The 15,102-nt window shown below is 41.8% G+C and overlaps 1 protein-coding gene across 7 annotated transcripts in view; it reads left to right on the forward strand.

Moving 5' to 3' along the window:
* The window catches only part of LOC311208286 (uncharacterized protein), a 63,173-nt gene extending 51,622 nt beyond the window's left edge, over positions 1-11,551 (forward strand). For 4 of the 7 annotated variants that reach the window (XR_014618319.1, XR_014618321.1, XR_014618323.1 and 1 more), the window contains 2 exons: positions 10,224-10,329; positions 11,165-11,551. Coding sequence is in view for 1 of the 7 variants with exons in the window: in XM_084284906.1 (XP_084141032.1) it covers positions 10,224-10,329; positions 11,165-11,179 (121 nt within the window). In the remaining 6 variants the exon portion in view is untranslated. Of the gene's footprint in view, positions 1-10,223; positions 10,330-10,820; positions 10,993-11,164 lie in introns of all 7 variants that reach the window. The other 3 variants (XR_014618318.1, XR_014618320.1, XR_014618322.1) reach the window with 1 other exon arrangement.
* Positions 11,552-15,102: the final 3,551 nt, after the last annotated feature.

Below are 15,102 nucleotides of genomic sequence, written 5' to 3' on the forward strand. Positions count from 1 at the left end.
TTAAAAAATAAAGCGGTGTTAAATATAGTTGAAGGCAGACAACATAATGCATCTGAGATTTCACAATAATTTAGGCTTTAAGAGACAATAGTGTCCATTTTGCTAAGGCCAGTAATCCGGTGTTATGAATTAGTCCCTTGTCAGAAGTTTCTGAACATCTGAAATAATAACTGTCTTTTAAAAATAATGCACTGTGTGTGGTGTAAAAGCCTATTGTCGAACTTTATTTAAGTTCTCCATCCTGTTTTAGTACTAATTACAATGGGAGCTTGAGTGTTTAATTTTTAAACACTGAATTGATTTCTCCTTTTGTCTGCTAAAGCACTGTGCAACAGCTTGGAAACTCTTGTGACATCTGACGTGGGACTTCACGGTGCCTGATGGAAAGTGTTGCGTGTTTCCTCATGTCCTGCTCTGGCAACATTAATGCTATTCATGCCTTAGCCAGTGGGACTGGGAGAAGTCCAGGTTTATCAGTCTTTTCCTGGGGGAACTGAAGATTCAGATTATGGGATTTAGAGATTCTTAACTCCTAAAGCATTTGCTTGAATTGCTAGTAACTGAAAAGTTTAATGTACTAAATATATTTGCAAAGCATCTTACTTACAACTTGTATGCCAACTGGTACCCTGTAGTAGGCTTTTTTTGGCTGCCTCTCCTGGAAAATAACGTGGAAGTTAACAAAGATATAATTCCTAGAATTTGACTGTAATTAGCCCTTGTATAGCACATCAATCACCGTTTGATTAGTTCACTCTGATTTTTACACACTGTACTGCAACATCATTGCCTGGTGGTATGCATGGGCCTTCTGTTTAGCTCATATTCATAGATACTCCGCTGGAATGAAAAGTGGGCATGATGAGGATTGGAGGTTTATTAATTCCTCTCTGGACTGCCACTGGTTAAAATGTCTGGGTGAACTTCAAGGCAGAGTTATTAGGATGACTGCACTGAGATTAAAAAATACTCTGATGATGGATGTTTTTAATGGTTTGACCAGCAATTTGGGCTTTGCAAACTCATGGCTTTGGCTCCAAGCACTGGATGTTTTAAAGCAGGCTTGTAATGAGTGATAGAAAGTTACCTTTTCCAGGTGACACTCTAGACGCTGTGCCCATATACCTAGTTTAAATTTACTAAGCAAGTAGGCAATAAAATAAAGTCTACGGGGGTATATAAAACCGGAGTTGCTTGGATTTACTGCCAATAGATACATGATGAGTATGATTAAGAGGCACTTTATGCTGACTTTCTAATAACATTCTGCTAAAATATGTATTTCAGGCAGTTCTGTCAGCTTTATTGTTACTTTCTAATTTTGGTCTAAAGATTTTTATCAGATGCAATTGTTCCCTTTGGGGATTATAGGATGCATAAATTTCTCAAGATGAGAGGGTTTCTGTGATTCATTTTTCCTGGGCTCTAGTGGTTAAGATGAAGCTCCTTACCAGTGACCATAGGAAGTGTGTCTTTTTTTTTAAACTTACTCTGGATTCTGTTCTTAAATCTTCAATTTGATTTAATATTACTTATAACATAGAAGAAAAATTATTTTCTGTATGTGTGCAGGGGGTCTGTATACTGGTGTGAATAAAATAAGTATTCTTTTAATTGTTGGAAAGAAATTGGGAGTGAATTCCCATAATTTTGATTGTATTAAATTGAGTTCAGACTGTATGGTGCTGAATGAAGGTAGAACCAGAAGTCTTCTCCGGAAACCTACTGCCCTAAAACTAAATATATAATGTTTTATCTTTATGATCAAAGCAATACAAGTGTTATATCTTTAAAGTAACTATTAAAACTACATCAATTTTGCCCACGAGGCAAATGTGTTTTGACTAGAGTCAGTTGTACAGCGCAGGTATCTCCAGGCCTGTCTAGAAGGAGTTTATAGAACGAAAAAAAAAATAATAATAAAATAGAAGACTAATTTCTGCCATATCTTGGAAACAGGTGGATGAAAACACACAGACTTTTTTGTTTTTTGTTTTTTTTTTTTCCTTTTGAGGAATAGATTTGTAGGTACAAACTGGGGAATGGGACATGCTTGTGGATGCTCGGGACAGCGCGCTGTCTGGGCAGCATAGGTACGGCTTTAAGACACTGCCAGTGAAGGTGTGAACACAGCTATGCAGATGTAACCAGTCCCAAATCCATGCCTGGGGGTGGATGTGGCCAGGCTGCTGTTGAATGTGGGTGTGAAGGGCTTGGGAAAGCACGCAGCAGGTAAATCCACTGCAACACCCACCGCGTGGGCAGGGCTACCGCACACCACGCTGTTCCCACCACGCTGCAAAGCCACCAGCTGGTTAGGTCAACGGCCACTTGAAGCAATTTTATGTGAAGTTCAATGCGGATTAGTTGCTTAAATACCCATTTTCTCAAGGGGCTTTGTGGCACTTGCCAAGTTCCACCTCGTTGCTGTGCTTTAGCAGGACTTACACTCGTTAGCCTTCAGGTTGACGTGAGATTTCCTGGAAGGGTTGCACTAAGCCTGCCGTGCAGACAGAGTCGCCTTACAGTGAGCTACTTGTGTCTCTTTAGAAATCCTCCGGGGAAAAGGAAGACAAAGACAACCTTTCCTCTTCTTGGCAGCAGAAGTTTCCTGGGGAAAGTCCCAGGGTGTTGGCCTTGGGTGTCTGACTGAACACACAGGATTGTTTCCTCCAAGTATCTGACGAACTCCATAGCTGTGTGATGGTCTGTCTACAAGCTGACACCTTTCCCTGTTCTCTTTGTCTTCCCCTCATCCTACTGTAGATATATATATATATCTGCAGACAGATATATACATGTACACACACGTGCACATAAACACACACACAGATATATATACAGACACACACTGTAATGGGGACCGTGGGTGGCTGTTCTCGTAGCTGTGTTTTGGAGAGCTAAAACTAGGCTTTTGGTGTTAAAATTGTGTACAGTGCCCAGAGCTGCAGTTCAGCTCTGCTTTCTCTCCATTTGCTCAGTAACCATAGCTACTGCACTTTCATTATTGCGAGCTTATGTCTCTGAGATTCCCTCTCACAGAATTACTGAGGTAATTACTTCCAAATATCAGCAGAAAGCTCCTGCAAAGGAAGTGCCAGCACTTCTTCTGGTCCTTTTCTTGGCCTAACTGCTCCACCCATGAATAAAACCTGTCCCCTGGTTTACTCCATGCTCATCTCTCCACCAAACAGACTGGGTTGTCACCAATTTACCTTTACTGGTTTTGGTTGAGAAGAGCACCTGACACCACCTGTGTCTGATCTAAAGAAAATAATGAGTGGTCCCGGCTCCTGCTGGGTATGGTGATGCTCAGCAGTAACGCTTAAAAGATTCATTATCCTGAATCATTTTCACCAGCTACTGGGGGTGCAAGTGTTAAAAAAGAAAGTTAACATGCCTCTTCATAAAAAGTATGCAAGGATTTTAGGTCTTCTGCAAAAGAGGCAAGCTAGCAGGGGCGCATAAATCATCACAGACACCGTGCTGCTGGTGATTTGTGTTCTTGTAGCACCTATTCCTTAGTCCCGAACAGCCACGAAATAAAAGGCATTCCCTTGCCCCAGATGATGGATAATCTTGGCATAGAAGAAGGAAAAGAGCGGATGGATATAGATGCATAGGGGAATGCAGTCAGCCTGGGTCAGGATGATGCTGGCTGTAGCTTAGCAATTGTCTAACTTCACTTGAATTTTTGAGGTTTTATGACTTTGGATCATGTCAATGGAGAGATGTGACATAACACAAGACTGTCATTGTGCTGTCATAAAAGGAAAGGGGGAACATTTTGTAATGTTTCTAATAAGTAAGGAAAAGCATACTTTCCTTGTGCGATACCCATTTACAATGTGTTTTTCTATGTGAATAACTCACTGCTTCAGTTACCACAATCTGCCAGACCAGTTTACTGCCATAAAAGTAAAACCTAGACAACGATGCTTGTTACTTTTTTGTCTTATAGAGCATAGTTGTCACAAAATTCACTGGCCGGGTGAGTAGGACCCAGTTTGAGGCTGATGCCTTAGTGCAGGTGACCACAGATTTTGCTAGTGCTGTGTACTCCCATTTCTGTGAGCACAGAGGGCCTCGGCTAGATGGCCATCAAGTGTCTACTCTGCAGTGAATCAATCCAATTTTAGGCTTTCTGAGCTGTATTGGTTAGGTTGTCATTATATATACTCTATTATATAGCTCTACCACAATAGAGCCTGTTGGTTTGATTTCCCATTGACTCTTGGAGCTTGCAGACACAGTGCAAGCAAACACTTAAATGCTTAACATCTAAACACTGTCAGTGCTGTATTCTTATTTTTAAGGTCTTGTCATGCACATCACAAAAACTGAGCGCAGTCTCTGCACTTTGTACCCAGAGACTCAGCTTTGCAGGGAGCAGGTACAGCAGGAGCTGCCCATCACTGGTGTGGGCATCACTAACACACAGACACGGTGTGCTTTCTGCACAGGGTGCTGGTGTCAACCCAGGTGGAAAGGTTTTGCCTTGACGACAAACCCACCAGCGGCTGGAGAGGCAGGGACCAGCCCTGCTGCCAGACTCTCTGGTTTGTGCTCTGGCTTGCTATGGCTTTGTACATGGGCATGTACAATAAATCCTTGACTGGGACAAGCAAGTTGCTTTAATACAAGCAAAAGAGGTTCATTTGCAAGGAGAACAAGAGTGATGCTGCTCTACAAAAGGTAGGCATGGGGAAGGATGTAACTTTTTGTTTGCATCTAAGCTGTATGATTTTCTCTATTCTTTTTTATGCTTAGCTTTGCTAGCCTCCTCCATTCTTGGAGGAAATAAATGCTTACAATAGAAGATATATATATATATATATTATTTTTTTTTTTGCGTACACCTCCTTTGCAAATGAATGGGAAGTGTTAGCGAACGGAGAAGCAGCATTACATCGGTGTATGAAATCATGTTATATGCAGAGACACCCACAGAGGACCAGAATTGTCTGTGTTGGTTTGTTGCCATGCAGAGAAGCTGCAATTGCATTAATGCCTTTTTTTTTTTTTTTTTTTTTTTGAGTGGAAGTAGGAATACTTTTCAACAAAGATCACGATTTCTAAATTTCAGTTTTTAAAGAACATTAGCTATTAAGGCATGTATTGAATTGTGTCTCTTTAATTTTATGTACCATATGCAAAAATAAAAAAGTTGTGGTTCCTTGTAGCACACTGCATTTAGTCGTTGTGGTGGTTTCCTGACATCTCAGAAAATTAGCGTAACAAATTTTGAATTTTAAAGTGTAGCACTGAACTTATTCTACATGCTTTTTTTTTTTTTTCCATAATACACCAATTTTACAGAACAAACACCTGATAAGATACCTTGGTTCTAATATACTTTTTTTTTTTTTTAAGTAAAAGGCATCTACTTTTTATGTAGCAGCTTTGCTAAAATTTTATTCAGAGTAGCATTCTCAGGAAAATTCCATTTTAACCATATGAAGGGTTGAAACAGTTTGCTAGTCTTAAGAAAAAGAACTACAGCAACATATCAAATCTAGTTGTTTTAAATGGAATTATTAAAGAGCAAGGTATGCAAAGTGTGTGTATATATATATATATATATATGCTTTTTTTCTTCCAGAGAATCAGCGTGTCCATTTGTATACAGGAAGGGTAAAGGGTTTTGTAACTTCTTCAGAAGTATGCAAATACGTTGCATGAGGAAAACCTTAAGGTTTGTGAAGCAGAGAAGGCTCTCTTAGATGCCATATGAAGCCGTTCTTGTTATCATCACTTGGCATTTGCTCCAAGGTGTAGTGGTCTGGCTGGGATGGAGCTGAGTTTCCCCACAAGGGCTCCATATGGTGCTGTGTTTTGGATTTGTGACTAAAGCAGTGTTGGTGGCACAGCAGTGGCTACCCACTGAGCAGTTGTTTGCACAGTGTCAGGGTTTCTCTTTTCCCACCCAGTCCCCACAGCAAATAGGCTGCAGGTGGGCAAGAAGCTGTGAAGGGACACAGCTGGGACAGCTGATATGAACTGATGGGAGAGATGTCCCATACTGCATAGCACCATGCTCAGGGAGAAAAACTGGGGTAGAGGGAGAAGAAGGGGTGGTGGGACTTCCAAAGTGGCCCTTGTTCAGAGGCTGGTTGGACATCGGTCTGCCTGTGGGAGGTGGTGAGCAATTTCTCTAGTTTCACTTCAGTTTTTCTCTTCCTTTACCTATTAAGCTGTCTTTATCTCAACCCACAAGCTGTGTCACTTTTCTTCTTCTTATTTTCTCCTTCTGTCCTACTGGAGGAGGGGAATGAGCAAATAGCTTTGGCGATGCTTGGCCGGAGCCAAGATAAATATGGATTTGATCGGTATGTGCTAGAATTTATAGCTGATAGAGCTGTCTAGCTAGTGCTTGGCAGGCTGGTACTTGCTGCTGCTGCTCCCAGTATTGACATATTTGCCCCCTTACCTGCTCCACTACTTGCTCACTTTCTTGTTGTACATTAAGTTTCATGGTTTGCTAATAGTTTCTTTCAACTTTTGCTGTTTTCTGTGTTATCGCTTTGTTTTGCCTTCCCTGGGAAACCAACAACAAAAGCACTGGCCTTGAGCCCAGCCTGGTATTTGGCCCCTGCATTGATATCCTCCCTGTCTCTGAAGAACCATCTCATTGATGGTAGCAATCACACCTCTCTCTTCTCCTCCCAGAGCCACTTTGTGAAGAGAGTGAAGGAGGGCACCACCTCTTTCTCCTCCTCCTCTGGGACAGATATTGACAGCCTTGTTGCAAGGACTGCTCATTCAGGTTCTTAGGCATCTCTACACAACCAGGGCTGTCCTACTAGTGCATGCTGTGAACATGATTTTGTCTTCTTTTAAGGGTAATCAACTAGCAGGAGATATGACACAGGAATCTGCCCTGAGGCATCCAGTTGGCAAGGTCAGTGGGACAATTTGGACAAAGTCGTGGGTCTAGCTGGCAAGGAGTTATCTTTCCTTACAGCAGTCTATAAGGTGTTGTGTTTTGGATCTGTGGTGCAAAAGGTGCTGGTAACACACCCAAAACATACAGTACAACATACATTTGGTGGCGGTTCTCATCAGCTTCTGGTGCCATCTTGTAAGTCACAGATTTAACCTAAAGTGTTGGGATTCTGGTAGTTCTGGTACTGATGATAATCCTTTATTTTTGTTAGGTGTGCAATATTACTTCTTACTGAAGTAACTGGTGCACTCAGGTCAATAGTGCTGGAAACAGTCTTCCTGTTTTGCTTTGCAGCTTGTGTTGTTCTTTCACAGCCATATTAATCTGTGGGTAACAATATCATGGTTAGCTTACAGTAATTTATGATCGGATGAAGTCCTGAAGCAGTACTGCTATAAACAAAATCCCACGGGTAGCTGCATCTTGAATTTACTAGCCATCTCAGACAGATATACTAACTCTGGAGACCTGGAAGAGTAATTAGTAATCAGCAGGCATTTTGCGTTCTCAATAAATTCACTACTACAGGTCTTGTGCAGGACTTGTTTCTGCCCACATTTAATGGATGTTTCCTTTGTTTAAGCACTCTATTTTGTAAAAGTAATGTAAAGTAGATGTAAAGTCCTTTTGTTGGCTATTCCTATACTCCTCCAATGGATAATGGAGCAAGGGGCTCCTCTAGGTCCTTCTTCACTTCTTCACTTTATGTTACATCAGCAGGTAGAGAAAACTGACTGCAGACCTGCAGAGCAAAACTGTCAGTGCTGAAGACCCGGTACCCACACTATATAAATTTTAGGGATTTTTCCTTCTTTAGGCTTGTCTTGTCTTGTCTGCTACCACAGACTGAATACCTATTGCATCTGGAATGTATTAGGTGTATGCCTGGCCTTCATCTTCCAGGCTGTGTTATCTAAAAAAAATATGTTCGTGTGCTTTGAGACTGTGTGAACCATAATGTAAGAACCAGCAGGTGGAAGGACCAGGAGGTTAGCTTTAAAAGCACTCTTTTGATCCAGAGTAAAACACTAATATAGACACACTCTCAAAGCACCAAACTTCGGCTACATTTCTGGCTCTCTTGCTGAAAGAATGTCCCGTTTTCTTCATTCCCCATAAGAGACTCTGAGGAGACTTCCAGCTACTTTTGTTGCTGCCAAACTGGGTGCTGAAAGTTGCATTGGGATTTCTGCACAGCATCACTGCAGCCTGGAGCTGCCCTCCTGTAGGACTGAGTTTTGCAGGAGTACTTTGAACGAGCTGATGTGGCCAGTCACCCACCAGGCAGCCAGTCATCAGAAGGGTCCCAGACTAGAAAACTGAAATGTGTAGAAGTACCCAAGACAGATATCTTCTTGGGTAACTTCAGATTGCTCACATGTAGACATTTACATTGAGGCTATCTATGACAGTTCATAGAGAAGACAAAGAAAGAGGAACTTCCTCAGGACTTATTTAAATGTCTGGGTTAGGATTAAGTGAATCATGACTTAAAAGTCCCAATTTTTCTCCACTGACTCTAAAGGACCTCTGAGCAACCAGTGACAGAAGCACACCTGCTGTAGGTGTCCAATGCTGCATGAGAAGCCTACTTCTTTCTGTATCTGAGACAAATGACAGAGGTGTACCTGAGGACTCCTTTCAAGTTGTTTTTTGTTTGTTTTTGTTAGACTGAATCACTTCTCATTTTCCATCACCTTCATACCCAGTGTGCTAATCGTGCTTTCTCTCGCAAGTTTTATCTAGTTCTTGACATCTTCTTCCTGTCTCAAAACACCTCACAAACACATCACCCGTCACTAACTTTCACCCCATGATCTGAGCTCCAATCCCATCAAATCTTGTGACTGCATCAAGAAACCCTGATGCTGGAACAGGGTTTAATCTATATCTTGGCGGATGGTTGATGGCACTGCTAGCCTGTGGTATATTGACATACTGAACTGTCAGGCTCCTTAAAGGAATAATGAATACTCCTCACACCGACTTTCTGCCACAAACACTCCTCTGTAATGTAAATGAAAGAACACACCAAAGCTGTCAGACACATGTCCCACTGCTGTGTATGTTCGAACAGTGGTGCTGAGAAGGGTTGTTCCTGCTCTGTCTTTTTAGTCCTAATGGGATGCTATGTTTTTTTCTAGCATGCTCTCAGACCTAGAGATTTTTTTCACAGCTTATGGACAGCTATGAGTGGTGTTAGAGGGTGACAAATTTAATGGAAATGTAATGCAAAAATTAATCATTTTCATCTGGAGCAGAAGCAGGACATCTCTTATATTCCTAGCAACTGCAGACACCTGCATGAGATTGAACTGCTTGTGTCAATGTTGCAGCCAGCTCCCTTAAAAAAAACATCCAGAACAATGAATGTTTTTTTTACATACAACAAACTCAAAATTACTGCTCAAGCATGTCTGGCAATTTTTATTTTGTTTTCATACTGGTTCCTTTGAAGAATCCATTAATGCATGCAAACATGTATCACATTTTTTTATTGTGTTCCTTGCAATGTTAACATTATCTCCTGATCTTAACCTATAGCCTTCCATTACAAAGCAACATTGCCACAAAGCATCACAAGCTAGAAAATGCCATCATTTTAATGCTCTTGGAGGAAAAAAAAAAAAAAAAAAAAAAAAAGTATATATATATTCTCCTTTTTACACCAATTCAGTACAATAAAAATTTCCTCTGGTTTGTTAGCCATACATTTTTTTCTGTAGGATGAGTACGGGGATTTTTTTAGGCTGGTACAATAACGAAGAAGGTATATTGTTTTAGTTGCTTTTAGTTGCCTGGTGAGGATCCTTCTGTCTTCTGAATAAGCTGCACTTACCCAGCAAGGAAGCTGTTCCTTGCTTCCCGTCCCTGGCCTCAATCAGTCCTTCTCTGTCTGTCCTCAGCTCTGCCTGCTGGCTCCGAACTTCACCGTGCTCTTTTGCCTGTTTCACAATTTGTGCTTTGCTTTGTAATGACCTTTTGGTGACAATGTATTTGAAAGCTTTATCCACTGCTAGTTCAGTTTTTATTGGTAATTATGGTGATACCATGCCCTTTTTTTGTTGTTGTTGTTGTTTTTTTTTAGCTGTGTTTCTGTTGTTGTTTTGTTTTTCCCAAATTCTGCTGCAAGCAAACTCCTGGATCTGATGTACCAAACTAGGACAAAGCACTCAAAGTATTTTAAGCACATTACCACCAATACTTTGCTGGCTCACTTTGCCACATGCAAAAGGACAGTGATGTGCTCACTTACTCATCTCTCTATTCTGGCCAGAAGGGAACCCATTTGGATGCCACTGGTTCATTCAGCCTGGTCAAGCCCTGATGTGAAAGAATTAGTGATGTTTTTCCCAAGCACATCAAAGGCTGCAAGCTGCAAGGTGGGTTCGAGCTGTTACAAAGGAAAGCAAGCTAATTTTGGAATACTGCACATGTTCACTATAGTCAGAATATTTTGATCACTGTACCAGATTCCTAAAGTGAACATTAGTTAGGAGTACTTGCCAAAGCATAACTCAGCTCCTCCCTTTCAGGAGAAGATTTTCCCTATGCCTTGCTAGCTCTTCAGTGTCACCTGCAGTACTATCACAGTTCTTTAAACTTGCCAACTTACATGCTCTATTCAGGTGACAAGAACATATTTCATTGGTGGCACTGAGGAGATGAAAGGGTGGGGGGCTTTTATAGGCTCCACTAACACAGCTTCTTCACACTAGAAGTACCTAACAGTGCTACGGGAAGGCTGTCCTGCGGTGATTTAAAGGAGCCTGTGATAGGAACACAACAGGGGCATTAAGTAAAATAAAAAATAAAATTAAATTTAAAAATTAATTCCAGAAACTGTGTATCTGTGTATGCCAACTGCTTACAGGGTTTTCTGTGAAGCTGACATTTGTGAGGTGTTGCATGCTTCAGTCCCATCCTAAATCAGCTTCGTGTCACAAACTGTGGGTTGTTCGCTGCTCCTCTTCACTCCGAAGCAGTTGAATTCATTAGCTGTGCCGTCTGCTCCCTCCTGCCTCCCCGCCACGAATAACCCGGAGGTCAGTGGGGATGGGGAAGGGTCACATCGCTGAGGTGCCACCAAAGAGTGCCAGGCAGGGCCGACACTGAAAACTACCCTGCCCCACGCAGCTCAGCCCTGTAGAGCATCAGTGACCTAATTAAAAATTGCATCCCTGATGAACTTCTTCACCGGCTTATTTGTTTACATAGGCTTCCTACGGATGACATGAGAAGCATGATATAAGAAAGGATGGAAGGCAGGTGGTGGCAGAGCTGCTGCCTGCAGTCGTGTCCCACTTGTGTTATGTGGCCTCGTGCCAGCCTCCGGCTGGGACTTGCTGCTGCGGAGACTGCCAGAGATCAGTGATGGGAGGTGTCTTCAGATCGTCCTTGGTGAACCGCGTGAGATCCACAACTGTCCTCCCGGAAGCAAAGTACAGAACTGCACAAATGTCTATCACTTATCACGGACTTTAAAAAAAAAAAAAAAAAAAAAAAAAAAACAAAAAAACTTGTAGGGCTCCGATGCAGTCCATGAGTCACATCAGGCTTGACGTCAATTAGAGCTTTGAAATAGCTCCGCTGTACCATCCTGACTGCATACATTCACAAAGTCACATCTGAAAACTTGGTTAAGAAGCAGAGTTGGCTATCCTGAAATACTGGTTTAGTGACAGTAAGTGCCACTGGTTGGTCATGGCACGCCTCTCTTCCAGCTGGCAGAGGTGGGCCAAATTTGCCACATCGGTATGTTGGCACTGCTGGGCTGCACTCATAGCAGCTGCCCTTGCTTTATGTTGTCTGGAAGTCCAGACCTTTAACTCAAGCAAAGCAGAACAGGATTTATTAGTGCCTCCTCCTTGCTGATCTCCTTCTGCCCTTTCATAATTCCCTACTGCTTATAGAGCCAAGGGCTGGCTAGTCATTCAAAGACCAAGGAGAAGGCAACTTTCTTATTAGCCTCTTTACTGGAACCAATGGAGCTCTAGTCAATAGTCAACGCAGCTTTAAAAGCACTTCAGCCAACCACCTGTAGGCACAGTTCAGCCCCTGTAGGCCCATCGTGCCCTCTGAGATGTCTAGAGTAACCAGGACATCTGCATGGGGCTGGCAGCTCTGCCAAAGGACATGTGGAGCTCCCCTGCCTTCCTGCAGCAGCAGTTGGATACACCAGGGGATCTCCATCACATTGGGCACCTATATTTGGGTACCCGAATCAGTCTCCTGGTGGTTCTTGCAGAGAGCAGAGTCCCTTTCTAGGCCCCAGAGATGATGACTGGCTTTCTGACTGCAGTCCAGAAGCCCTTCCACAAACCTGAATGGCATCACCTACCCCAGTGTGAATTTCTGGCAAGGAAATGCCATTTTTTGATGGGTGTCAGGCAGCTGACTTGGTGAAGCACTGCATTCCCACCCTGCTGCAGGAAAGCTGAGTGTGCCCAGGCAGCTGGTTTCAGCCCACCCTGAGGGTTATGCAGGTCTCTGGCTATAAATCAGAGGTTGCTGCCCAGCTGCTATTTAGACCACGTTGCATCCCACAGCTAGATTCATTTCCCCTCAAGAAACTGGCTGCATTCTCATGTCTTCTTTAAAAAGACAGTCTGGGAAGAAACTGAGCAAATCTTATAGGAGTAAGGACTGCACTGGCACTGCTTCTCTGACCTCCTAGACTGTCTTGTGGTAAGATACTCTTTTATTAATTTGTTCTTGGCTTACTTTGGCTGTGAACTTTTATAGAGCGCTAGCACAAGACACTGTAATAAACAGGGCTTTAGTTAAGGTCATCAGGGTTGTAATCATAACCCAACAAAAAATGGAAGATACTCCATTGGCTTTAGTGAACTTCCTAGATACACTGATCTGTAATGTCTAGCATGATCTATGTGAAATCTTAATCCTCTGTGACTTAATTTCACATTTCAATAAACGGATTTATGCAAATACACAATCTCACTTGAGTTTCCATGTAGATAATCATTTCCAATGGCAGTCACTAGATGAAAATCATGAAGAACTTCATAAATCAGACACTACATCAGGCTTGCATTTAGCAATCTGGGGCTCTACTGAACTAAAGAAGAGAATTAAAATTCACCACGGTCAGATTTTCTATGAAAATGCCCAGTTCCTTTCAAAGACAAGCCAAAAAGTTAACAAACCCCATAAAAATACTATTCAACTCCATCTGTTGCATACAAGCCATTGTCATACCTGTCTGGCTTCGGACCCTTGCCAAATACATGTTGGAGTCCAAATACATCCAGACCCCTATCTAAACGTATGTTAATAATACTGTAACTCCCAAATATTTCTGCTGTGTTGCTGCCTTTCTGCATTTCTAAAATCTACCTTTGTATGTTTAAGTATCTGCTACGAGTTGTCTTATATTACCTCGAGTGTTTTGTTTTACCAATGTTATTTATTTTGCCCCCATCTTCCATTTATCAAAGTGGCTTTTAGTCTACCCATATCTTTTAATAATCCTTCACATTTTTCTATCACCTTGGTAGTAGATTGGTAAGACTCTCCGCAGTTGTTAATTGACCATTCTGGTATCCTGTTTAAAACATACTCCCAAGATAATGTTGAAGTGTTATCTAACATTTATTTTTTAATAAAATTGTACGGTTATCACGATGATATACACACAGCATTAGCTTCCAGAAAACGATGTGGTATCTTTTTTGACTTCCTTACAAAATTGTGTCCTCACAGAAGAAAAAAAAAAAGGCTTATCTATTTTGTTCAAAAATTTATATAAATGTGTCTAACCAGGATATGTATGTTTCTTTATCAGTTTATGACAGTCAGTATTTGATGTAATAGCAGCCTGCAGTTCTCCAGGTCTCCTGTCTTTCTTTGAAAATAGCTGGGATAAGCACTTCTCTGGCCCGTGTTATGCTGAACTCAGACTGCTTGATTGAAACAGGTCTCCCTGGCTTCAGCACTTAGCAATCTACTCTTGTACTGGAATACTTTGGTGAACTCAAGTGCCAAAAATTCACCACCTTCTTAAAATGACTGCCAATTACGACTGTGAGATAACTAAAATTATTTTTTTTTTTATAAAGATGTGTTCTGTGAGGATCTGTTTAAGCTCTCACATACCACCCTAAGAAGCTATGTAAGGTGCTGAATTTTTTTCATGAATCCCGTCTGCCTGTAGATCACAACTGGAACCAGCAATCAGCTGAAACTGTGAAAGAAGACATTAATCAGGGGGAAAATGTACAAACCTGGCAAAGTACAGATCTGCTCCACCACATCCAAAGCTTAGAGTATAGTTATCTCAGAGACTTCAAACCACATCTCTCTGGGCAGCTGAGAGATGGTTGCGAGGAACTGATGACAAAAATAGGAAATGACTCATTCAGGGAAGAAAACCTTTATTTCTCGTTCAGCTGCATAACAGTACAGCCGGGCCCCAAACCAGATGCCCCATCTTTGTCCAACTCGTGATTCTTGCTGGATGTTAATGTACGTAAGAGCTGTTCAATCTTCCTTTCCTGAACAAGCTCACTTAGAAACTAGCCACTGTCCAATGATAAGCTAAAGGATGAGAATTATTTGAGAGTTGACTCCAGCTAAAACAGAAATTGGATAGGTATTTGAAACATTTGGAAGATGCCACTTCAAAATGATTTTTTTTTTTTTTTTGAGTGCCATACCAACAATCACTCAATTCAGTTTCTAATTTGAGAGCTCTTTTAGCCTACCTGCTGATAATAACTCATTTATAGCAGTGACTAATGCCTTACGACATCTCTGGTTGGCTCGGAAAATATGTTCAACCCTGCTGCTCCACCACCAGGTGATCAGGCTTCAGCCAGCCTCACTTCTGTCACCTCTTGTGTCGACTGCAAGCAATATGGTATACCCAGCCAATAACCCTTAAGAAGCTCCAAAAATACACTGCAGTACTTCATGGAACTCCAACACATCACCTCAATGGCACAGTTACTGTAAGCAAGTCAAAGCAGTCTTCTGTTTGCTGCACACTCTCCCACAGCAACACCAAGTCAATTAATTTAACTCCCAATCCTTATCAGTGGCCTGAGTTCAAGATCCTTGAAAAAATCCTCCTAAAACTCTGCAATGAGATTTGCCTGACAGCTTTGCTCTTCGGGTATAACTGAGCTCTCTGTATT

The sequence above is a fragment of the Netta rufina genome, assembly GCF_964035555.1.
Source record: "Netta rufina genome assembly, chromosome: 3".
In the NCBI taxonomy this organism is placed as follows: domain Eukaryota; kingdom Metazoa; phylum Chordata; class Aves; order Anseriformes; family Anatidae; genus Netta; species Netta rufina.